This window comes from Rhinolophus sinicus, linkage group LG12, assembly GCF_036562045.2.
Source record: "Rhinolophus sinicus isolate RSC01 linkage group LG12, ASM3656204v1, whole genome shotgun sequence".
Classification (NCBI taxonomy): domain Eukaryota; kingdom Metazoa; phylum Chordata; class Mammalia; order Chiroptera; family Rhinolophidae; genus Rhinolophus; species Rhinolophus sinicus.
In genome coordinates this window covers 14,517,944-14,542,811 of record NC_133761.1, presented here as the reverse complement: position 1 = coordinate 14,542,811, position 24,868 = coordinate 14,517,944, and the positions used below count along the sequence as shown (strand labels likewise).

General features: G+C 39.2%; 1 protein-coding gene across 5 annotated transcripts in view; it reads left to right on the top strand.

Annotated features, from left to right (window-relative positions):
• COL14A1 (collagen type XIV alpha 1 chain) overlaps positions 1–24,868 on the top strand; it is a 224,969-nt gene that overhangs the window by 172,017 nt on the left and 28,084 nt on the right. For all 5 annotated transcript variants that reach the window (XM_019716589.2, XM_019716514.2, XM_019716662.2 and 2 more), the window contains exons 37-42: positions 3,510–3,563; positions 7,072–7,167; positions 8,327–8,380; positions 8,746–8,799; positions 20,819–20,872; positions 21,406–21,477. In XM_019716589.2, coding sequence (XP_019572148.2) covers positions 3,510–3,563; positions 7,072–7,167; positions 8,327–8,380; positions 8,746–8,799; positions 20,819–20,872; positions 21,406–21,477 — 384 coding nt within the window. The remainder of the gene's footprint in view (positions 1–3,509; positions 3,564–7,071; positions 7,168–8,326; positions 8,381–8,745; positions 8,800–20,818; positions 20,873–21,405; positions 21,478–24,868) is intronic.

Genomic DNA, 24,868 nt, shown 5'->3' with positions numbered 1-24,868 from the left:
GGAGAAGAAAGCAGCAAAGAAGTGAAAGAGAAAGGTTGAGCTCTGACTCGTTGAGAAAGAACATGTAAAATTGAGGGAAACTATTGACAATTTTAAATACTTAAAGTATAATAAACTATTTAAGAAGTAGTACCCCAACCAATAGGTCGTAAACCCTGTCTGATGATCGACATAGCTGTGATTCTCTTCTCATTCAACAATTTGCATTGTAGTAGCTTGTGCCAACCAAACTTGAAAAGAGTTGTAGGGAGACATGAGCAAAGGAACTATATTCCCTTTGCCTGTACTCACCCTTTCTTATTAAAAGAATGGAATGTTACATCCACAAACATTTGTTAAATTCCTGTCATGTGCTCACTGATGAGGGATTGGGATAAGAGGGTGTCGTGCGGGAGACCCTGCTCGCTGCGCCATTTGTCATGTGGGGTGGCCTGCAGGGTCTCTGCTCCCGCTCCCCACATAAGAACGCAGGACATGATGAGGACAAAAAGGAACACCCACGGAGCCATAGGTAGGGGAGTCAGACCACTATATTCTTGTTGGTGGCTGGGTTGGAGACACATGGAGCAGGAGCCACACTGTTCCCAACCTTCACTGCACCACTTGCAGGCTCAGCCACCATCTTCTTGCTAGCCCCCATTTTTCTTGCTAGCCCCCATTTTTCTTGCTAGCCTCCATTTTTCTTGCCTGCCCCCATTTTTCTTGCCTGCCCCCATTTTTCTTGAAATAAAAACATGTGGTCAAATACTGTTGACAGAATGCTAAAATTTCATGTATGTCATGCGGGGCAGCCTGCGGGGTCTCTGCTCCAGCTCCCCACATAAGAATGCAGAATATGTTGAGGCCAAAAAGGAACACCCCCGGAGCCATAAGTAGGGGAGTCATATCACTATATTCTCGTTGGCGGCATCCACCTGTCTGCAATCCGCTCTTGCTAGCTCAGCCACCATCTTCTTGCTAGCCCCCATTTTCTGCTAGCGTAGTCACAGCAGTTACATTAGTGGCCAATGGCTCACTGGTTACAGCTGACGGCCAACTAGCCACAGCTGATGGCCATCCAATCACAGTTGATGGCCATTTACTACCTGAGCCAGCACCTTTCCACGTGAGGCCGAGAGCCTGGAAACTGCACTCCTGGTTCTGTCCCCACAGATGGCAAATAAGTTAGAAATTTAAAATGGTCCCCGGCTCTTCTACATGGTGCTTCTGGCATGAATATCTGCGAGTCACAATCATTTAAAATGTGCAAACAAACTTAGAGTTGTGCCAGACTGGGTATGCTACTTGAGATGCATTGGACTTGCTGCAAGAAACAGAAAATTTGACTAACACATTGGTATGATCCATTAGGATATTTGGACATTCATTGTTTGCTTAACAAAGGATTTAGAGATGGATGGCCCCAAGGGAAACGGGGCTGCTCAACAACTTCATAAAGGACCCAGGTTCTCCCAGCTTCCCAATTTGCTTTTCTTTGGCCTGTTGCTTCTTGATCAAAGTGGCTCACACTGGGTAACATGCTCATTCCTAGCTGTAAAGGAGGCTGGGAAAGCAAATCTCTGTCTCGTTAAGCTTTTATAATAGAATTAAAATAGAGAAAGGAGTCGGAATGACACTTTGGTAATCAATCAACAATGTCTGCCACACTGGGGGAAAATATTTGCATCATCTGTAACAGTTAAAGATGTACAAATATACAAAGAATTTCTGCGTATTAAAGAGAAAAAGACATGCATGCAACCTAGTCAAAAACTGAATAAAATAAGTAGTTGCCTTGAGATAAAATGAAAATAGACACACATTATGAAAAGATGCTCAATTATAGTTGTTTTAAGGGAAATGAAATTTAAAATAAGAGTAAGGTATTATTTTTACTAATCAGGTAGCTAAAAGTATAGTTTGACAATATCAGGTGTTGACTGGGACCCTCTTAAACTCTTGGCAGATAAATAAATTGACAAAGCTTTTCTGGAGCAAAATTTGACAGTGTATCTGCATATCCATCAAATTTCATTTATGGTTCTACTTGTTGCTATCTTAAATGTTAACATTTGTATTTAAATATTAATGTTTATAATTAAGGATGTTTAAGGAGGTTAATTGCAGTATTGTCTAAACAGCAAAGAATTGTGGGGAAACCCCCTATATTTCCAATGGTGGAAGAATGGTTTATGTATTCATTGTTCAGACAACTATGCAACTCACTGAAAATAAGTTAGATTCATATGTTATGTCATGGAAAAAAAACTCAGAAATATATAAAAATTGTGATGTCACATATGCAATCTACATACATTATATAATATCACAACTCTAGGTAATATTTTCTATAGATACATATATACACTTGCATAAAATGCAATTTTATAATTGTATTTAAAAAGTCTGGAAGATAAACCACCAACTGATATTGGGGAGAGGAATGAATTAATATGGTTAAAAAACAAGCTGAAAGAAACCTTAAAGATCATTTGATCCAGTCTTTTCCCAACTGACGCATGCCGATGTTACACAAAATGATTTTCAATAGTCACAAACGTAGCAGGGAATAAATTGGAATCACATAGTGAGAAAGCTGTTGTATTTTCAGTGGTGTTTGTATCCTTCTGTTCAAGTGAAAGTGATATTCTCATTCGGGTGTCCATATGACGGTTCTAATACTTATTGAACTCCCTTTTTAACAAAGAGTGAAAGTGTGGGTCAAAAACTCCAATAAGAAAAAAAATTAGCTAAATTTAATAACATGTATAGTATATCTTTATGGTTACCTTCTATTTTTAGCAAGAAATACTTTTTTTCTCACTTGCTGTAGTGGTATAATATTGGCTTTCAAAATTTATTTAAGTGAAATAGTGAGTGAATTAAAATATTCAAAGATTATATATGCCTACCTATATTTACGCTCATATATACAAGGAATGTATATTTGCAAAGAATACATATACATGTATTTATTATGTGTGTACATATATCTATATAAAGAAAAATGCATTAGATAATAGTGGAAATGGTGCATAAATATGGCAAAAATCTTGAGGGGAAATGCAAATAACTGAAGTTACAGAAAGACTAACCTAATTAGCTTTTTACAATGTCATAAAGAAAATTAAATTGTTACTATTTTCACGTGTTTTTTACAGTTTAATTAAATCATCTAATCCAAAGTTGTGGTATAAGCCATACAGTTTTAGAATAGTGGTATATTTTATTATTTGTATCCATCAGTAGCTATAGTCTTACATCACTAAATTTTAAAAATCCTGTAATTTTTTTAAAACTTGAAAGGATTTGGCATCGAAAGTTTGTTCAAACTATGAAATCCTTGGCAGGAAGAGCTGTGTCTGGGCGGCAAGTTTCCAGTTAAGGATCAAGATGAACATATATCATTGCACAACATTTTGGCCTTTATACAAAATAAGAATTACATAATCCATACTATTAAGGACAATGGATGAAATTGACTGCTTTAAGATGTGTCTTTGTGCTAATTCTTAACATCTGTTTGCCAGGGTGGTCCAGGGCTCAGAGGACCAAAGGGCCAGCAAGGTGAACAGGGTCCAAAGGTAATATTCTCTTCTCTTCTGTCTCTCTCTCTCTCACACACACACACACACACACACACACACACTCACACACACACAACTAAGCATAATATAATTTTGGAGTTGAGTACTATTCATTTTTTTCAATCTAAAGATCCTTACATTTTTATGAACGTTGTGTCTAAGCCTCTCCCCTTAAGGACTTGTCTTTTTTCATCAAAAAGGATGTTTAATAACTTAGTGAAAAGAATGTTTTCTGGGTCAGGAATGGTTTAGTCTCCCAGGTAGTTCTCTCCTACATTTTTGTCTTCCTTGATCTACCACACACACACACAAAATGTGTCTTTAGGGGAACATTGAATCCCAGGTAATTTCTCAGGTGGAATCTTCTTCCTTCTTTCTTTCCACTCCGTATAATAAAACACACAGCTCAATTTTCCATGCTCACTGCCCAAGGCCACCCAGTGTGGTGGTTCAGGCTGTACACTGTACAAACGCAACCACCAAGAGGACCAGACTATGCCAAGCCATGTCAAAGCACGTGTTTTCCTATTTGCACAAAGGCGCCTTAAAGGATGGCATGAACCCAGCCACCGAGTTCAGGCTTCACCATCTTCTGTCTGGCTTCTAACTGGTCTCCTGGCTCCAGTGGCTTGGTTTCTTAATTAATTCTTCACACCTACCCCCAAATTCATTCCTTTAAAGTTATGCTGGGTCATATCACACTCTCAAAACCTACAATCATATGCATTTTGCCTTGCGAATTCAATTCACCCTCCTTGGCATGGGATTCAAGCCCTTTCATAATTCAACTCCCTGTCTCATTTTCATTGTATTGTTCCACCTGATCTCTCCATCCACCTTGTTTCAATGTGGTTACTTATTAAATTTACATAGTAGTTGTTCTTGGAAAAGACAACATTGCCAAGTTTTAAAAAACATAAAATTGGAAACAAGGAAGCAAGGTAGGAGAGAATGTGGGAGAAAAAGAAGTCAATGAAAGAAGGTGGAAGATAACTACTCATGTACTAGCCAACTCAAAACTCAGGCCAGAAGACATCTCCTTTTTTCATTCGTTTTATTTTCTGAGAGTGTGACACATTTCTCAGGCACAGACTTCACGTATCTTACTTAAGTTCATCTCATATGTGCTACAACGAAGGCCAGGGGTTTGAAAGCTTCTTCTCAGACAGTGATACACTGTGTCTTCCTCGGTTTTACCCAAGGGCAGTGCCCATGAGCTCCTGTAGATTGTGGCTCTCTCCTCCCTACACCGCTAAAATCATGATCCTATTGTTTCTCTGACATTCTCACTGAATGATGGTTCTGATCGTGAAGACATATTAGGAGTTCATAGATGTTTGATGGTCTCAAGGTTTGCCCCTTTTCCCTAATCCATTCCCATAGGACCACTACTGATGTGGTTATTTCCGTGTGGTGATTTTGATGAATCACAGCTGCAAGTATGTAGTGGTTTCAGGAAAATGTCTTGTTGGACAAAGGAAGCTCACATGTCTATCAATGTGGACAGTGTAGGAACAGATCAACTATACTTTTCAAACGGGAAGCCCCAGTATGTATTGATTTTTTATTCTGTGGCTTTGTCTTTCAGTTGCCACAAATAAATAATAATAGTTAAAAAGCTCAAAACAGCCCTATCTCTGGTCTCTCCTGATCATTTTTGTGTCTTACTTTACAGAATAAAATGAGACCACCTATTTTCTGTCCTTCTACTCCATTCTGAATTCCTCAATAATATACAAATGATATATTATTAAACTATTATAAATATTAAGTAATATTTGTAATTCACCTCTATGTCTCCTCCATCATATTTTTTAAAAAATCTATCCCTCTCTGCCATGCTCTTACAACATGTTTATTATAAGAATAGTTTTTATTCAGTGATTCTACCTCCTCACCTCCAAAATAATTAATATTTTGATATATAAATATTCAGAGTACCTTTATTTGAAGTTACAAAAGAACTGGAAAGAATCCCAATATCCATCAAAAGGAAAATGAACAAGCAGTTTTCTGTATATCCACGCAGTGGAATATTACTCAGCAATCAAAACGAACATACTACTGAATCATGCCACAACATAGGCGAACCTCAAAAACACTGCCATGTGAAAGAAGCAAGAAACACAGGCGCACATAGTGTAAAATTCCATTTCTGTACACCCCAAATCATTCATAACCCACAGACAATTTCTGTCCTTTCAGAAGTCCTGTAAAATTGCTCTCGTTAAATTCATCAATCACATCCTTATTACCAAATTGTGGCTGTGGTTTAATTTTTATCATACTTGAGATCTCTACAGCTTTTCACATGACTGTCACCTCTCTATTCGAAATTTTCTCCTCTTTTGGCCTTTCCTATACGACTCTCCCACTCCATTTTCATTTTCTTCCTAATTCTTAGGCTTTTTCACTTTGGATTATTTTCCAGGCTTCTGTCCCTTTCCTTCGTACATGATTGTCATCTCACCTCTACCCATTTCCTCTTTTACTCTCTCAAGAATCTCCTTAATAACCTCACCCACAAACAAGTCTTCAGCTACTCCACAGTCCATCCCAGCTCAGACCTCTGTTGATCCCTAAACAACTAGACACTTCCACGTGGTTATCCCCACACACTTAAAACTTACCAGGTCTCAGGCTGCACTTCTTGTTCACCCCCACCTTACACCATTTTGCTTTTTCTTCTGTATGGACTATCTCAAGTAATGAACGCATCCATCATTTAAGATGATATCCCAGGGCTGGAAGTCTTAATTTATTTAATAAAAAAAAAAAAAAAAAAGCTTTTGTTGGAATCACCAAATGAGAGAAGAAGGAAGAAGACGGAGGCTGAGGATAAGTAGGTTTCCTGGGTCTCACGTTACGGAGATGTGTCGTTTTAGCCAAACCACAACAAGTTCCAGACGATAGAAGTTAAGAGTTGCTAAAGTGAAAGGAATGTCTTATCCTGAGAAGAAAGGAAATTAAACAATGTTGAGGCTAGGGCAGGTCCTTCCGTGGACGCTGAAGAGGCATAGTGTGATGGCAGGCTCATGATGAGGAAGGAAAGGGAGGCTTCCTGCAAAGTCTTTAATAAATGCAGAGGAATGCCCCTGAGGTGGGTGGTTGGCAGTGGTGAAGGTGGAGAAAATGTAGTTCAGCTGGACGGTGTGAGCCTTCACAAACCAGGAGGGTGGTCTCGAAGCACCACCTTTTGAATTTGTGATGGAGTGTGGGAGGTCTAGTAACTCACATAATTGGCATAGCGTTCTTATTTATGGAAGAGAAAAACATAAAGTTGCAACAACCCCTGTGTGTTTACTCTTTTGGTTTACTGATGACATTTTTGCCTCGGAGGTGAATCATGTGAGGTTTGAGGTCTTGTTATTCTATGAATGTTTCACAGCTTAAAAAAAATTATTTAAGGAGATATGTTTATAATAAGTGCCCTAAGCTGAAATATCTTCTGGGTACCAGAGGGTCTAACTTACCTCTGGGATGATTTTCCTCTCTTGTCTTCCAGGGACCAGATGGCCCTCGGGGTGAAACAGGCCCTCCAGGACCTCAGGGTCCCCCTGGACCCCAAGGACCAAGTGGTCTGTCCATTCAAGGAATGCCTGTGAGTGTGTGTCAACTTTCAGATGGGTTTTATTCTTGTCACTTCTCCATGAGTTATAAAGAATGAACTATCTTCTGTGACTTCGTAATGAGTCTCATCCTCTATCAACCTCTACACATAAGAACTGAAAAATAAAAGTAAAGATTGAGAGTTCATTCATTAGTCAATGTTTTGTTCAATGATGGGATCTTTTACAAACACATACAGGCCTAAGGAGTAGGTACGTCCATAAGCAATTTATCTATAGAAAAAAAAAAAAAAACACAAACGAAAAAAAAAACAGGGCTTGACAAGTATGGCCCTTTTTCTTGTTGGACTAAGTCCTTAATGGATGTGATAAAATCTAGAAAGTAACAAACGTTATACAAATTTAAGTTATTCATGATGTATTTTTAGTGATTGTAGATATAGAGTCATGAAAGCCTTTTATTTATAATCTTTATATCAATGGGCATCAAAGTGCAATGCACTTAGTGTGCATTTTAGGTTATAAATGGTGTGCTTTTTACAGTCTCATTTCTTTGTAAAAGCTGTGTGTACCATTGGAAACAAATTTATTTCCAGTCAATGATTTTCATTAATCTTACCACAGAGACCTAGATTTATAAAAATAAAACCAATCTCTGTAATAAATATTTGAAGCAAACAGATCCTTTTAAGCCATTTTTAGCAATCTGTACATATGATATATCTCCCTAGCTAAAGTTTTTTTTTCCAGAGTTATTTTCACATTTTAGAAAGCATTAAACTGCCAATTTGTACCATTACTACTACTAAAAATAAGCATTTGTTGAGGTCTTGCTACCTGCCAATTTCTATGTTTGCTTATCCATTCTTATAAATTTCTAGCCAAAGCAAAACAAAATCTATATGGATAATGGTTTGAAAACGCTAAATTGTAAATAATATTGAAATGTTATATTATAGGCTTAGCCATATCAGACTGTATATTCTGTGTTTAAACTCTTCTGATATATAAACGTTCAGCTCCGTAGGAATGTTTACTTAAGTGGTATAGCATATGTGAGAAGTGAAATATGCTGTATTTGGATGTTAGTGGGAAAGTAATTTAATGTTGAAAACGTTAGAACCGTCTGTGGAGAAAAAGGCTAAGAATCAACCTATGTGAACTTAACCCCATGTACTTTTGGATATTCAGGGAATGCCAGGTGAAAAAGGAGAGAAAGGAGAGACTGGTCTTCCTGGTCCACAGGTATTATTTCTGTTTTTTCAGTCTATTGCTCTCAGCCCTAGAGTTTTGCCAAGGGGAAAAAGACAGTAGCTTCTGAAGTCAGCTGGAAGCTTCGCCATAAGTGGTTTCTCTCTTAAAGGTGGTTAATCGTCTCTATTCATTTACCTAAAGCCCCCTCTGAAGGATACTAATAGTCTCAAGGTGAGCCCTGGTAGGTGACATTCCTTTCCTGTGAATAACTTCTGTGTTCTGAATTCTCACTCATGAAGGCCTCCCCTTTTTGCTATTAGGTTTGTTTGGAGGCCTTGAGCTGTTTCAGGGAAGCTGGGTGAGAGGGTAACTTATATGCGTGAATCTGACTCTTTTCCTGTCTTTGCTCTCCCTAGGGTATTCCAGGAGGTATTGGTTCACCAGGACGCGATGGCTCGCCAGGCCAGAGGGTAAGAACTTGCCCAAAGGTGATTGTTAGTACAGTAGATTTCTCATTTGTTTTTGACAGATTTCTGTGCAAGGAAGTCAGACCAGGTGTTCTTGTTCATTTGTTTGTTTTCTTTTTCCTCCAGTCTACATTCTGTCTAACCTGCATCTATTTCCCTTCACTAACATCTGTGTCCATTATTTTCATCAAAATATGGAAACTTTCATCAAACCTTCCCAAATTAGCAACACCTGTTTCTGAACAGTCCCATAACCTGAATACACTTTGCACTGAATTGTATGCATTAGTTTAGTAGATTTTCCAGTTTTTTCTAATTCTCAAGGCACAAACCTAAAGGAAATCAAGAATCCTATGAGTCAAAATCTAAGTATTATGATGATCTGCACTATTCTCCATTTATTCAATGTATGTCAACTATTTTTTTAACCTGTTCAAGTGGACAGCGGTGAAAGAAATTATAAAGATGGTTAGGAGAGGGATGACGTAACATCTAGTGTTTGTTTAATCAACATCTTCACTGGGCCAGGTTTGAGGTTGTTTTCCTCAAAGTGTTTATAGCTTATTGGGAGGAGATATCACCAAGTGAGGATTATAATACATGCTATGACGTGGGTATTTACAGAGACCTGTGGGAGCACAAAGAACAGATAACTCAGCCAGATTTGGAGGACTAGGGAAGGCTTCCCAGAGGAGGAGGCATCATCGAGGCGGAGTCTCAATGAAGAGATAGAAATTAGCCAGGTGCACATGGAAAGGAAAGCTATTGCAATCAGCGAGAATGACATACACAGCGGAATAGAGATGAAGAGAAGGGGGTTCATTTCCACTATCACCTAGAGTTCAGTTATGGCTGGAAATTAGAGTGCATTGTGTGCTTGTGTGTACATGTGTGTACTTGTGTGTGCACACATGTACACACACTTAGGTGTGGAGAAATTGTCAAGAGATGAAGCTGGAGAAGTAAACACAAAATCACTTAAATCATCTTTTTTTCAGACTGAGGATTTTGAGCTTTAACAGGAAGGCAATAGGAAGTCACCACATTTTTAACAAGGGACGGAGAAGCTGATCTTCCCTAAACTATCACTGATGTAGACATGTGAGCAGCTCCATAGTTTCCCTCAAGACTAAGTAATATGGAGTGGAATCCACTTAGATCCAATCCAATGAAGGACAACACATTTGACATTCAGTTGTATCTTTGGTATAAGTTCACTAGGTTAAAAAACGATTGGCTGGAAAACTTACTTCTCTACACTAACAAGGCCTGTCTTTAGTTCAGGGTAGTTATATCACTCAAGAATAAGGAGATTATTTTTTTCTATAGGAAAGTAGGTGTGGGACCTTAAATTCTTTCCATGCTCTCTTTTTTTTTTTTTTACACCAAACTTTCATTTGCTTAAAATCTCAGTTTAATCTCTGTCCATCAAATGGAATTACCCAGTCTACAAAGCATGGCCAGGTGAATGCATTTAAAGGAGGCGTTCTCTGAAAGTTAGATTTATGTAGGCTTCTTGTACATGTGGAAGGACTGTCTAGAAGTATTTATATGTTTTGGCAAAGGGCTTAGGCTAAGATCCTGTGTGGTTACACACCTAGATTTTTTTGTGATTCTTGAAGCTCTGAAAACGGCCATGCTACTGATTTAGTTCAGTGAATTTACTTGATTTATCTGTGCATGGAGTCCAGTCTTGGCAAAGAACTCCCAATTCAAACATATTAGATTAGTGTTGGGATAGTTTGGTTTTGGAATACTTTTTTTTAAAAAACCAATATACCAACACAGACTTTTTATAAATATTTTGCTATTCCTCCAAACATTTTTTTTCTTTTATAATATGAAAAGGCTTAGAGCCGTAATAAAGTGATAAGATATCTCTACATGGATTTTATTTTCTTCTCTCCTTCAATTTGGATGTAAAACTTTCAGAGTATGTCCAATTCCCACTTCGAAAAATTCTTGCTTTTTAAAACTGGTTTTCAGAGGATACTCATTCTTTATAGGGCCATGTTAAAAAACAAACAAACCAAAAAAACACAAAGATTGTGGGACTCCTGTGACCATTGTTTTTTTAGAAAAGATATCTGAGGGCAACACTATTCCAGTGTATAACTCCTAGGGTGCCATTTATACAGAGTAAAAGACAAGGGTGCCCTCTAGAAGTGTAATATGGCTGTCCTGCTTAAAGGAAGGACCATGTATATATTTTTTAACATCTTAGTATCTTATATGATAACAAATCGAGCACATATCTTAATTGAGTACACACTATGTGCCATGTACTATGCTCAGCCAGGAGATCCGTGTCCATCACTGCCTCCATAATGGAAAGATCCAGAAAAGAAAAGATGTTCAATATCTCACGGAGTTAATTTGTAGACCTGGAGGAGATGGAAAGATGGGATGGTGTTAGGAGCATGACTCTTGCCGCCAGGTCAGGAAAACAAATGGGTCTTCCTCAGAGACAGTCGCGCAGGAAGAAAGGTGGGTGAAAACAGTTCTTTAGGTGGCGCTGGTCTGTTTAGTCAAATATCTGAGGACTTAAGGAAAGTGAATGGTTTAAAACAAGTAGGTAGTTACTCAGCAGGCTTATCAAGTAGGACGTCCAGGACTGTCTTATGTGGTGGTGGGGACAGGTCTAGGATGTGGAGCAGCTTCACTGAGGGCCAGATCCTTCTGGGGCAGCAGGAGTGTCTAGGTCTCTGTGGTTAGGCAGTGGCAGAGAGGTTGCTGAAAGAGTACTAAGGACAAACACTGATGATTATTCCTGCTCTGCCTCTGGCCATCCTAAAAGGCAAACCTGCAATCGGACAGTAACAACTGCAGCACAGAACAGACTGAGAGCAAGCACAGTGAATGATGAGACAGTCTGCTGAAATGCCCGAGAAGCCACTTTCAGAAAACTGCCCAGTGCAGCTTGACTGTTCTGGGAATCGGAAGCAGAAATAGTGTGTCTTTTCTTTCCTCTAAAGCACTTCAATGACTTACAGTAATTGTGCTCTCATTTCCCCCGATCCTGAGTGTGTAAAGCCTACTGTAGTCACAGAAGGAGGAAGCCGGGATAAATCTATGTGACAGTGTCCAGTCAGTGCTTCTAGATCCTTGGGTAGTCTCGGGGGGGATGAGGGAGGGAGGTGTGCTGTGGGAGTGGTAGGCTGTTCCTTACTGTACATTCTTCTTTCCTTTTAATCTTTGTCATCTCTTGTTGACAGTTATCAGCTGACCCATAGTATCATAAGATGTGACAAATGTTTATTGTTTTAGCAAAGAAAAGAACCCATCGCCCAACGCTAGCACTGGCACCTTGACTATTAGTTTAGGGAAAGGTGAGCCCCTCTTCCTTGGAGCTCGTGCCTCTTGACTTAGTCTGAAAAGAGGGACAACTTCGCAAAGAATAAAAAAGGAGATTAAACCTCTCTAAACAGGGAACATGTTTTGTAATGTTTCTGGCTTATCCTGGCTTTTCCCAGGGGGATCTTTGACTCTTAGAGGCAGCTGATATTCCATCCTGGGCCTGAGTCCATGGCAAGTCCAGTAAAAGTTGGACTTCTTCGTTGACCACGTCTCAGCCTCTTGCTGGGAAGGCAATAGAGCACCAGGAAGGGCCACATTTTATAAAGCAGCAGGGAAAGTTCAGCTTTAACAGCTGAATGCCTTTAGACATCCAGCTTTCCTTCTGAGCCATTCTAACCAACCGCATTCTCATCTCGTCTTTCTTTTCCATGAGAAATCTTGCCATCCCCTCTCGCCTCTTTTCTTGGTGTCTGTGACTCCACCCTCTACTGTCATCTTTGATGTCCTCTGTTGTAAGGTGGATTTCTCAGCCTCCATCCTGGACATCCTGGTGGTCCTTAGAAAAATTGGGAAGAACAGTCAAGACATGAATGATAAGCATAAGAGCTGAGAGAGAACACTGAAAAAGAAAGAAAAGAAAAAAGCAACCTCTCTTCTAAGTCTGACACTCACATTCAAGACCACCAGCCCTCTGTCAAGCATGCCAAATAGGAACTTTAAAAAACAGTTTTATTTTTCAATTCTTAGTATGGTTATGTAAAAAGTCAGAGACAAGAAATAAAAATGATATGGAGGTATATATTTTATGGCATCTGGAAGACAGTAATTCTTCTGTGGTACAGAGGGTATTCGTCATTTAAATTCCAAGTAAACTTAATTAAATTGCTTCCTTCCCCCCAGGTTACTCCTCCCTGTATCTTTATGCCATTGCCATAACCACAGCCTTTCTTTCTGATTTATAAAAGATGAAATGCTGTGTTTTTTAAACACAACAAACACACACACACACACACAAAACACGAAAAAACCTTCCACATATGAATTCTGCAGAACTTGTGAGGTTAGGAGAAGCAGGATGGCCCGGGGTGAATATCCTAGACTTAGACTGTTAGCCAGACCTGAGTTTGAACCCTAACCATATGACATTGAGCCAGTTACTTAATATTTCCAACCCTCACTTTCCTCATCTGTGAAGTGGAAAAAATAATATTTGACTCTGTGGAGTCGTTTTGGGAATTCATTCATATAAAGAATTTCTATATAAAAAATTCAATATTAGCTGATATTAGTACTCACTGTTTTTAATGTAAACCTAATGAGTCAAGACAGTATAATATTTTATAATGCCTGTACTTGACATATTAAGACGCCTTAGAAGATTTTAAAGAACTATAAAAATAGTCTAAAGGAAAAGCAAGTAGTTTATTGTTGGTGTTTAATTTTCTTGGATTCCGTATTGAAAGGACACTTGGAACATGCCTCCTTTTTATGTGTTTGATGTATACAAAGGCTATATTTGTGATGAATGTCCCATTTCATCAAAGTGAGTTGGACTTAAAATGTACTTGAGAAATTGAACTTGTGTCAACTATCTGGATTTAATTCCTATCATAATGTTAAACAGTGATGAGAGATTCATCTGAAGAATATTTTGTTAAATAGTGAGATTTATGATAAGTACTCCCTTGAGTGTCTTCCTCCTTCAGAAGAGGAATTATAATGTACCATCCCAAAGCTAGTGGAGAGAATTTGATTTTCTTCTCCGTGGGTCTAGATGGGTTTTTACAAAACTGCAGGAGAATATTCCCATGGGCAACCACAGTGCTGATACTATATGCAATCGGGACGTGGCAGATTATTTGAATAAAAATAGCAGCAACTATTATTATTCATTACTGACAAAATGCAGGTGCTTTCCAAATCTACTATTCTCTAATCCTGAGAATAACCTTGAATGCTAGCCACTGTTACTCCATTTTACAGACGAAGAATTGGGAGCCCAGAAAGTAGACATACTTGAACAATCTCACTCAGCCAGTAACTGTTGGAGCCGGGATTATAATCTCTCTCTTTGGCTCCGCCACTGTCCTCGTTCTTGTAAAATTGCTTTAACAAATAGCACGGTGGGATTTTGTCAAGGTAAAAAAGTCTTCCATAAAGATATTTATCTAGCAGGACCGGATCCCTGGAGATGTCTCACCTGGCATGTTTGGGAAGAACGAACCCAGTTTGGGTTACTTTCTTGGTGATGTAGAAGTTGATATTTCACACTTAAAAATATATTTCTTTGATTACATTATACCTTTTCTTGAATACTGGCACATAAGGGCACATCTGAGGAGAGAACCATTACTTAGGGAATTAGTTTCGTGTTATTACTGGCTGTAAAGATACATCTGTTGGGGCACAGGGTACACATATCTGCCTTACACATTCTGGTTCTAACACTATCCTGCAGGGTCAGGCCGGACATTTTCATATTTGTAAACCGTCAGTTCCACACCTTAAGCGATTGGGTTGTTGTTTTGTGTTTTGCTTTGTGTTTTTTGTTTGTTTTAATACACAGATTGCTGGGCTTCAACCTCAGAGATTCAGATACGAAAGGTCTTAGGCATGACTTAGGAATGTATAGTTCTAAAAACCTTAATGATTCTGATAGCTAGGTTTTAGAAACACTGGATAGTGTATTGTGTTAGGCCTATTTTATGTTAAAGTACTTTCTTAGGTAGACTATTGCTGGTGTTTTTTGTTTTAGTTCACTGAAGTCATCACTGCAGGTTCCTAAAAATACACGTTTATATTTATACATATACATTTAAATTATATATATATATATATATATATATAAATACATACGTATGAAAAATAGTATATTGTATAGATATAATATGTAAATATGTGTGTGCATACAATATATACATATACGTATATAATATATGTATACACATATTTACACACATACATAAATTTGTATTTGTGTGTGTATCATTGAACATTCCTCAGTGGGACGCAACATGGTATCACACATAAGGATTGATCTTGGATCTCTAGCTTTGACCAGTGTTTACAGAATCTGTGGCTTTTTGCTAGTTGGCCTCTTAACCTGGTGGTTGGTCTTAATCCTTTGCTGCAAGTAGCAGCCTTATTTCTTATGGCTGACTGCCACCTTGGTCTACCCACTGTGGCTCACAGCAGTCCAGAGCCATGCCACCTGGTTGAAATTGTGCATCAGGAGTTTCTACAAGTATTTCTCTAGCCATCAACTGCTTGAGTTTGGTCTGTTTCAGCAGACTCATCGGATGCCAGCTGCTTAGAGACTCCACTATACCCAAGAGTGTAGCATCAGTCAAAGGACCTTAACAATTGGTGTTACAGAATCTTCAGGTTGGTTTCCGTGGCCCGCCATTGTGGGCTTCAAAGAAGGATGGATGATGACTATCATAGTTGAATAGCATATGAATGTCATAGTGACTACTAGTTCTGAGTGTTATTTCTAGTAGCTACATAAGCATCTATATTGTAGCACCTGCTTTAATCTCAGTAAAATACTACTTGTGAGTACAGCAGTTTCATCCTTTAGACACCATACGTGTACTGCCTAGAAATTACAAACTTTTTAAGAGCCTACCGAAAATGCTTATGACCAGAAAATATACATATATGTTTGCTCTAGAGTATGGAAAAGAAAACTGAAAAATGGAAATTAGTGTTTAATTAAATGTCTATAAAATGGTATGCTTTGCCAATTTCAGCCATAGTTAAATTTAGTGTTTGTTTGATAATTAGTGATTTTGAAAGCAAATTTTAGGGTAGAATTCCTTTTGCTGATGGATTGGAGCCAACCATAACTAAATAAATAGCGCATAGCCAAATGTTTTCAAAAACAAATTAGAAAAACCTTGTCAAATTTTTATAGCAAAAATTATTTTTAATGTGGGTTGTGGGTGCATATTAATATTTTGAGGTGGGAATCCCAAAAAGGAAAAAGGCCTGGAGCTACTCCTGTGATAAAACGTCCGTGTTTGTGGGTGGCTCATTTCATGCACTTTAAAAAATGTATTTGTCAGCATAAGTGAATTCCCACATTATACTTACCATTTAATCTCCTATTTCCAAATATTCATTCTTCATTGCTTAACTCCAAATATTCATTCTTCTGCTTTTGTTGGAGGGTGCTTAATCCACAAACACACATCTTCTCAGATTGGCTTCCTGATGTAAAATGGACAATTTACAGATAGAGAAATGTTTTGGGAAATGCAAACACATTTTTAACTTAGCGGGTGGAAGACCATGTAAGTGAGTTTGCTTAAAGTTAAACTGAACTGCGAAGCTACGATTTGCCAATTATTTTGCCCTGTAAAATGCAAACATTTTACAAAGTTTTCCTTTTCTCCAAGTTTATTGCTTATGTAAATATATATATATATATATATACACATATGTATGTATACATATATGTATATATGTGTGTATGTGTGTATGTGTATATATATGTGTGTATGTATATATATATATACATATATATGTATATATAAACTGTTGCTATTGCTGCTTACCCTGAGATGAAAAGATGACAACAGGAACCTGAGCCCCGCCTAAGAGTTGACTGGCATTCCAGGATGTGCTGTGACATGGATGCTTTGGCAGGGAGACTAATGCAATGGGCCAAGCATCCTGGATCCCTTGACTTAAACACCACCTCTCTTGTGAAACCATCCTCGTATCTCCATGCCTGGATTAGGTGTTCCCACACATTCCTATGGAACTCTCCAGACCATCATCATAGCACATTGTCGTTTTTTTCAATTGTTGACTTTTCTCCATATTGTAAACTCCTTCAAAAGGGACTGTCTTGTTCATCACTGTCTACCCAAAATCTTCAGAGTGCCCGTACATAGTAGGTCTGCAAATAATTTTTAATAATGTGAGGCTGATGAGTAAAAACACTTAGAAGGTAAATTAACCAGTGTAATTCAACAGTTAAAAAATAAAACTATCTACATGGCGAAAAATGTGAATTTTTTATGTTCTAAGATTACGAAGAAATTTGGGGGGAAAACATGGATTTGATGATGTTTCTAAAATGATATTAAGCCTAAGATCCTTTTAGTAAAAAGTAATGTGTAAAAAGGAAATTTTAATTTGGAATGAGGGAAACAGGTAACTCACAGTAACCTTAAGAACACCTTTATTCTTGAGCTATTATATCAAAAAATACTCAATTATTCATCACAGACCATGAAAGAAAGTGCTAGGGTCAAATGTACTGGAGAGGATACGGTTAGTACCCTGATCAGATCCCCTTTACCTAGCAAGTGTACTCCATCCCCCAGCTACCATAGGTGTTGACTGCTATCAACTCGCAATTGCTCCTTCTACAGAGAATTGCTCTTGGAAATGCCATCTTGGTCCCAGTCAATGACTGACTGACGTAGGTGTATAAAACTTTATGCTGGGCCAGTGCTGACATATCACCCACTCTCCAGAGTTCCCACGGGATCAGGCTGAGACCAAACTTCAGCCAAATCCAATTCGCACCCAACCTCTTCCCTTGCCCTCTCCTGTTTCCTTTCGCTACCTGAAAGATTTCTCCCAAGAACTCTCCCTCTATAAATCACAGGCACGACCTCTGGGTCTCCTTCCAGGAAACCACCCCTAAGATATTCCCTGAAATGAAATTTCAGCTTCTGAGGATAAATGACTTCGGATGTCTTTCCTCCCTACTTGTGGAGCCTTCACGACAAAGGAGGGCTGACATTGACCTTTTCCCCCTGCCCTATACATTTCCAGACTAATTACACCTGAGATTAATATTTATTTATTCAACATGAGAATCAGAGCACTTCCTCCAGGAGCCTCAATTTTATTCAAATTAAACATTGTATTAGTACCTGTGTGCCAGCAGGGTGCTAGGAAGGGGTTGGCAATGGAACAATGATTGAAACATAATAATTTCTACCATCAGAAAGAAAGAAACCAAGCTCAGCTTCCCAGGATGCTCTTTCGGTAGGAGAAGATAGAATGAAAAAAAAATATCTAGTCTTTGGATATGACCACACTAAACTACCAGCCTCTGTGCCAAATTTAGCTCCCATGTAAGGACATTTTTTCATCTTCCCTTCCAGATGACACACACGTGGTATCTATAAATCCACTGAATTCAGAACTGTTCACAAGAGTATCCTTATGGTGCCACCATGGAGGAGAGTACTGACAGCTCATGGCTTTTTAAACTCCTTCCACATGATTCCAAGCGGGGAGTAAATGTGTCATTTCCTGCTGATCTTCTTTTTTTAAGAAAGCATGCAATGGCTCGCCTCCTCCTGTGAATAAAATTGCCCCCACTTGTTTTTGAGATTTTTGCCCCCCTTCTGGGCACCACCTGGAAAAAAGTCGGGGGAGACTTCCTGCAGCAGTGCCGCACAGTTTGGATTTGGGACACTTGTGATGGCCATGTGTCATGTGTGGGCTTGGACATGGCTGCACACTTGTTTCCCATCCAGTGCTGGAAGAGTTTTAAGGCAGGAAGCAAAAGCTGTCCTTTTAAACATGTCTCCTTAAATTGTTGAATATGTGTGCAGACTCCGTTTTTTTTTTTTTTTTCCTTATGTAAACTTCACCTAGAAAATAAGTAGATTTTTAAAAATCGCCCCACACCCCTTTTTTATGGTAAGGTCTCCTAACCTCTGTTAGTCTCAAGTTTTCTCACTAATAACATGAGGGAGTTGGACTGGAAGGGTTCTAGAGTTCGTTTATCTTTCAAATATTCTGAGTTTTGTATGTTCTTCTTCCTGGACATGGTATATTTAATTCCATGTAAAATGATTTCTTTCAACTTCCATTAATATAATTTTTTTGTTGTCTAGCTACCAGATCCAAGGAAGGGTGTGTGTGTGTGTGTGTGTGTGTGTGTGTGTGTGTGTGACTTAATCTGTATCAGGGCCTGTTGCTGCAGCTCTCTGACTTAATATGTGTAACTGACTGACTGAAATGGCACAAGAGAAGTAGTAGTAAAAAGAAAAAAACAACAAACAAACACTAGCTTGTATATTAGTATAGAATAGCTACTATAACAAGCAATATCTCAACGCTAAATTAAAATGGTTTAATGCAATAAAATAAAAATAAAAAATTAAAAAGTGTATTGTTTATTCACAATCCAATGCTGTCAACAGGCGAGGTAAAGGAATAGAGATGTCCGATCTTTGTTCCATGTAATCATTTAGGGACTGACTCAGGGTCTTTCCATCTTGGGACACTCTCCTCTTCCACATGTGGCCTCTAAAGTTGCTACAGAAAAGGAACAGAAAGTGAAGGATTACCCATGGGAAATTTTTATGAGCCAGAACTGGAACTGGCCCCTTTCCATTGGCCAGAATTCAGCCCTATGGCTCCAACATAATTGCTGGAACAGGAGACTGGGAAATATAGCCTCACAATGTGCCCAGGCAGAAAAGGAAAACCACAAATATTGGTGAACTCTAGAATTCTCTTCCTTATCTGGTTTAGGACTTGCTAGTATTTTAGCTGGAGAGCATGATGAAAGCATCTTGCTGACCAATGCTTTTCCTACTTTCTAATCTTACTCCCTCTTCATGGCACCTCTCATACGCTCTGTCCCAACTTGTGAACCATTTCCTTTTGTCTGGCCTCGTCTTTACTCTCTGTTATTTGAGGCCTTGAAGTAGGAAGAAGTCATGTGAATGTGGAGGAGAAGCCTTAAGAAGGTGAGCTTCCATGAGCAATAAGTGCAAAGGAGAACTCACTTTTCTAATTTTAGAAAGAGAATTGGGAGAGGCCAGCAAGGAGGCTGGGAGAGGTTGGTCTGAGTTGGTTCAGGATGCGAATGGATTATTCCAACAGGAAACAAATGACAAAACGAAAAGTCCGCTTCTCCAGGTAATAGGAGGTGATATTTTGAACAAAATTTTATGAACGTATTATAAAATTTAGATTGAAGATTCTCTCTCATGTTTTGAAATTCATGGAAAATGAATTTCACAATTCAGCATTCACAATTAAGAACTATTACTATTTAAGAGTAAGTCATTGCAGCTGTCAAATATTTTTAACACATAAAAATAACACACACAGTAATGTATAAAGATATTTGTATAAAGAACAACATTTACTTACTGCTTTACACTCTTGTAACATGGAATGAGAAACAAATATGTACCCATTTGTAAGCCCATGATGACACACATTCAACAAATCTGCCCGGCAGTCAAAACTGTGTAATTGCAGCCAGAAGTACCCCCATATTCTGCTCCAACCTGCCCGTGAAGAGTCACTGGATTTCAGATATTGTAATAATACTCCCAATTTGTAACATAGATTCCTATGATAGGGATTCCCGCCCCAAAACTCTTTTGGGTCATGAAAAACATGAATCCATCGTTTTTGTCTGGTCATTAATTACCAAGAATGGATCTCCTTTCTCCTTTGTTATACTTAGTTTAATAAAAATATTTTCTGGGAACAAGATTTTGCTTAAGTTTTTGTACCATTTCTTACACCTGAAATTCTTACACTGGACAATTGCATAGAGCCAATAGACACAAAAGTCTTGCCAAGAACAATTCCCATGAAGAGTTTAAAAGCAGTGAATCCCTGGAAGTTCAGAGCAAATGACAGGACTTGGCCCCCAATGTTAAATGTTAGGTACATCTCTTCTGAAAGCCATATAAAGCAACTGACACACTGTGTTTCTTTTCCCCAGGGCTTTCCTGGAAAAGATGGATCCTCTGGCCCTCCAGGACCACCAGGGCCAATTGTAAGTATTTCCAGAAACTACCGGGATTCTGCTTTTAAAGCATTTTATTTCTTCTGAGGGATTTTCTTTTACCAGACATTTCACCTAGGCAGCCATCTTTGCTATAGTGTAACCACTCACCCTTTGGGAAAAAAACTCTTCCTAAAACATGCTTTAAAAATAATATGTCCATATAGCTTGACCATTCTATCTCTGAGCGACTTTGCCACAAGGTCACCTGTATTGATATAGTTTTTATTAGACACGGATAAGGCTTGAATTTGAAAGAACTACACCTGACTGGTAGTGTGGCAACTTCTCAAAAACAAAACAAAAAAAAGTCTTCCCTACTTATTTGGTAGTTGGGAGGGACCAGGAATGGGCAATGAAGTCCTAAAGTCTTGGTGTTGAGGGGGAGGGGACCTATCCGTGTGTGTGTGTGTGTGTGTGTGTGTGTGTGTGTGTGTGTGTGTGTTTCCTCTTTGAGAGCTGGCTGTCTTCAATGAGAGTGAGGGAATCCTCACCTTTGCTTCATTTTCTTGTCTCTCTACTAGGGCATTCCTGGAGCTCCCGGAGTTCCAGGGGTCACAGGAAGTGTGGGACCCCAAGGTGCCCTGGGACCACCTGTGAGTATGCAGCAGTAGCCAGTAAGGATGGTTGCTCAGTCATCCCTCTGGCTAATTAGTGTTTAAATGTACCAGCATCTCTGTTGGTCAAAAGTGTTTATTCAATGTTAGACGCTGTGGGAATCTATAAAGGAAAACAAAGAAGCTCCTAGGATAAAGATAAAGATATATATACATATGTTTCCATTGTTTGTTATTCTGTATTTGGCTAAGTAAACTCAATGCTATTACTACAGGGATTGGGTACAAAAGGTGTGTGTTAATTAGACCTGTCTCCTGGGTAAGAAAAGTTCTGAGAAAGTCAAGGGTAAGTGAAAGTGAGAATGGGAATAGGTTTTTCTTTTTTAAGTTCTACAAGAAAGACAGGATTTCCCATTAAAACATACTCACATATAAGAGAATCATGGTGTTTGAATAAAAGCATAGTGGATGGAACTAATTATCTCCCACTTTGCTTCTAATCTCTTAAATTGGTGTTTAAATATGATCCATGGGCACGGGAAGAGTAGGATGGGGAGAGAAACAAATGAGCAGATCTGGGCCTGTTTCCTCATCTGTAAAACAAGGCAGTTCCATTGCATGGCCTCCAAAGCCACATTTGCCATCTTCTGTGACTCACAAGTTTTTCCTTCTAGGTGTAGGTAGGTGTTACTCAGCATTCTGATATTATCTGTGACATACTCAGTCTGTAGCCATAAACTAAAATAACCGAGATATATCAATGTCTATACTACTGCAAGCGTGCTAAGAATTTGTGGAACAGTGAAATCTGAAGGGGGAAGGTAGAAGAGGTCAAGGAATTAGATTTCTATTGCTGCTGTAACAAATTCCCACAATCTCAGTGGCTGAAACCAACACAAATGTATTATCTAAAAGTTCTGTAAGTCAGAAGTCTGAGGTGGCCCCCACTGGGGTCAAGTCAATGGGCTGGCATTTCCTTTTCTGGAGGTTCTAGGGAAGAATCTGTTTCCTTGTCTTTTCTAGCTTCTGAAGACTACCCAATTCCTTGGCTCATGGCCCCTGCCATCTTCACAGCCAGCAATGCTGCCTGTCTCTGAGCATTCTGCCTGTCCCATCTCCCTATGAACACAGCCCAAAAAGATTCTTTGCTTTTAGGGACTTAATATGATTACAATTGGGCCATCAAATGGCCCTAGATCATCTCTCTGTATAACCTCAAGATCCATAACTAAGTCATACTTGCAAAGTCCCTTTTGTCACATACGGTGATATATTCACAGATTCTGGGATTACAGCATGAACGCTTTTGGGGGGGGGGGCCTTTATCTGCCTACCACAGTGAACAAGACATAACAGGAACACTGATTCTTATTCAGAAAAACACCTCTCTCCCTCTAGCTACCCAGTCATGTTACTCCTTATTTTTACAACTTATTTCAATAAAATTATTTCATCCTCAGTGTTCTTTTCTAAACTACGATTCATATGACGCATGTGCAGACACACAGAAGATATAAAAAATGCCTCCAGATTTCAGCAAACACACCCTAATTTGCACACCCAAATAAATGTCTTCCTTAGGGCATTTAAGAATACACTTATTCCAAATACAGTGTCATTGTTCAAAACACTTTTAGATCCGTTCTTTTCAAATCCAGCTGACAATGGGTCACAGAAGAAAATTGATTGTTTTATCTTCACACGTTTTTGTTTTTAATCCAAAATAATATTACCAAGTATGGTCATACACTGACACCAGCATGTGTGAGCACATACAAGCGTGCACACACACACGCACACACACACATACACACACGCATGCATTCCTGTCTCCACCATCCTTTCACTGAAAACTTATCTACTCATTGGATTCTAGGCTTTTTCTCACCAGAAAAAGAGATTAGCTCTGCTACCAGTCTCCAGTCTGTTTGCCAGGATGTGCTCCTGGGAACAAGAGTTCCAGAATATGTCAGCAGGGCTCAGAAAGCAAGGGCTTCAAGTTAAAGGAGTGTCAGACAGTGTATATAAAATCTGTTTCCCAGAAAGTCATAAGAGATTTTAGGACATCAAAGGCTTTGAGGCATCCTGAAATGAGACAAACAAACAACAACTTTAATTTGGTTAGACAGTAAACAAACGTATTTGTGCATGAGGTGGTCTTGTACATTGCACTCTTACTGACATCTCCTAGAACTAATTGTCCTTAATCCAAGCTGGGTTGGTCCTGATCCAAGAGGGATGGGATGAGAAAGAAGAACAGGCGCTGGGGACCTTGGGAGGGGGCAGCGGGGTGCATGAGGGGTAGAGTGAGACATGGAATACCTTTGGGAAACAACCCTGCCCTGCGTATCCACCAGGCCTTTTGTAAACTCCAGAACAGACTCTAAATATGGAGCATGCAGAAATATCAATAAACGTTTTTCCAGAAGTAAAACATTTGCTAATAATATTATCTTTGATTGTTCTACATCAACAGAAAAAGGGCCCCTGATGGCATTTTTATCAGAGACAGAAGCCATTTTGTTTGCTTTCACAGACACTCGGTAGGGATGCCACCGGAGGCTTTGGGGATCCACTCAAAAGCCAGTTGTTCTCTGAACAGTCCAGCCCAGACTTTTCCCTGTGTTTTGGGCCCCAAGCAGCCAGGTGCCTGCTGGCTGCTAGACTGGCGTGACTAGTAAAGCGGACTCGGTGTCAGTGGTGTAAGGCCTTGATTGTTTTCCCATGGATGTCTGTCTAGGAAGGCAGCAGGGAAAGAGACCAAGAAAGACAGACTGCCCCACTGAAAATAACAGCATGTTTCCTACAGTCAGTGCCAGGAACGCTTGCTGTCATGTACCCTGCCTTCAGCCGCTGACTTCCCAGGGTGGAATGTACACTGCTGCTCCTGCGGTCAGAATTCCTACCCGAGGTTTAAGCGTGGGCTAAAATGGAGTGCCTCCCTGCAGGGGTACAGACCATGATGAAGCACATGGAAGTGGGGCCATGTCTTTAATGTGAAACCAATATAGGTAGTAGTAGGTCCATCTTTTAAACAATACTGCATGGGAAGTCAGGACACCTGCGTTCTCGATGTGGCCCTGACATGATTTGAACTAGCTGTGTGAGCCTCATCACCTAAGCAATTGATCTAGCCTCTCAGGACATCAGTGTCCTAATTCATTCCTTTAAAAACATTTACTGAGTAGCCACAATATGTATAAGAAACATAGGGGGACAGGGTTCTGAGGAGTACAAAAGATATACCAAGATGTTTTTCTAGTTCGTGGACAATCTAGAGAGAATGATGTTTTTTGTTTGTTTGTTTGTTTGTTTGAATATAAGTAGGTACAATAAAGGGCAGAAAGTGAGAAATGCCTTAAGGGAAAGACAGGAAGTTGCTATCAAAGGTCCACTGAGAGAGAGAGAGAGACAGAGAGAGAGGGAGGGT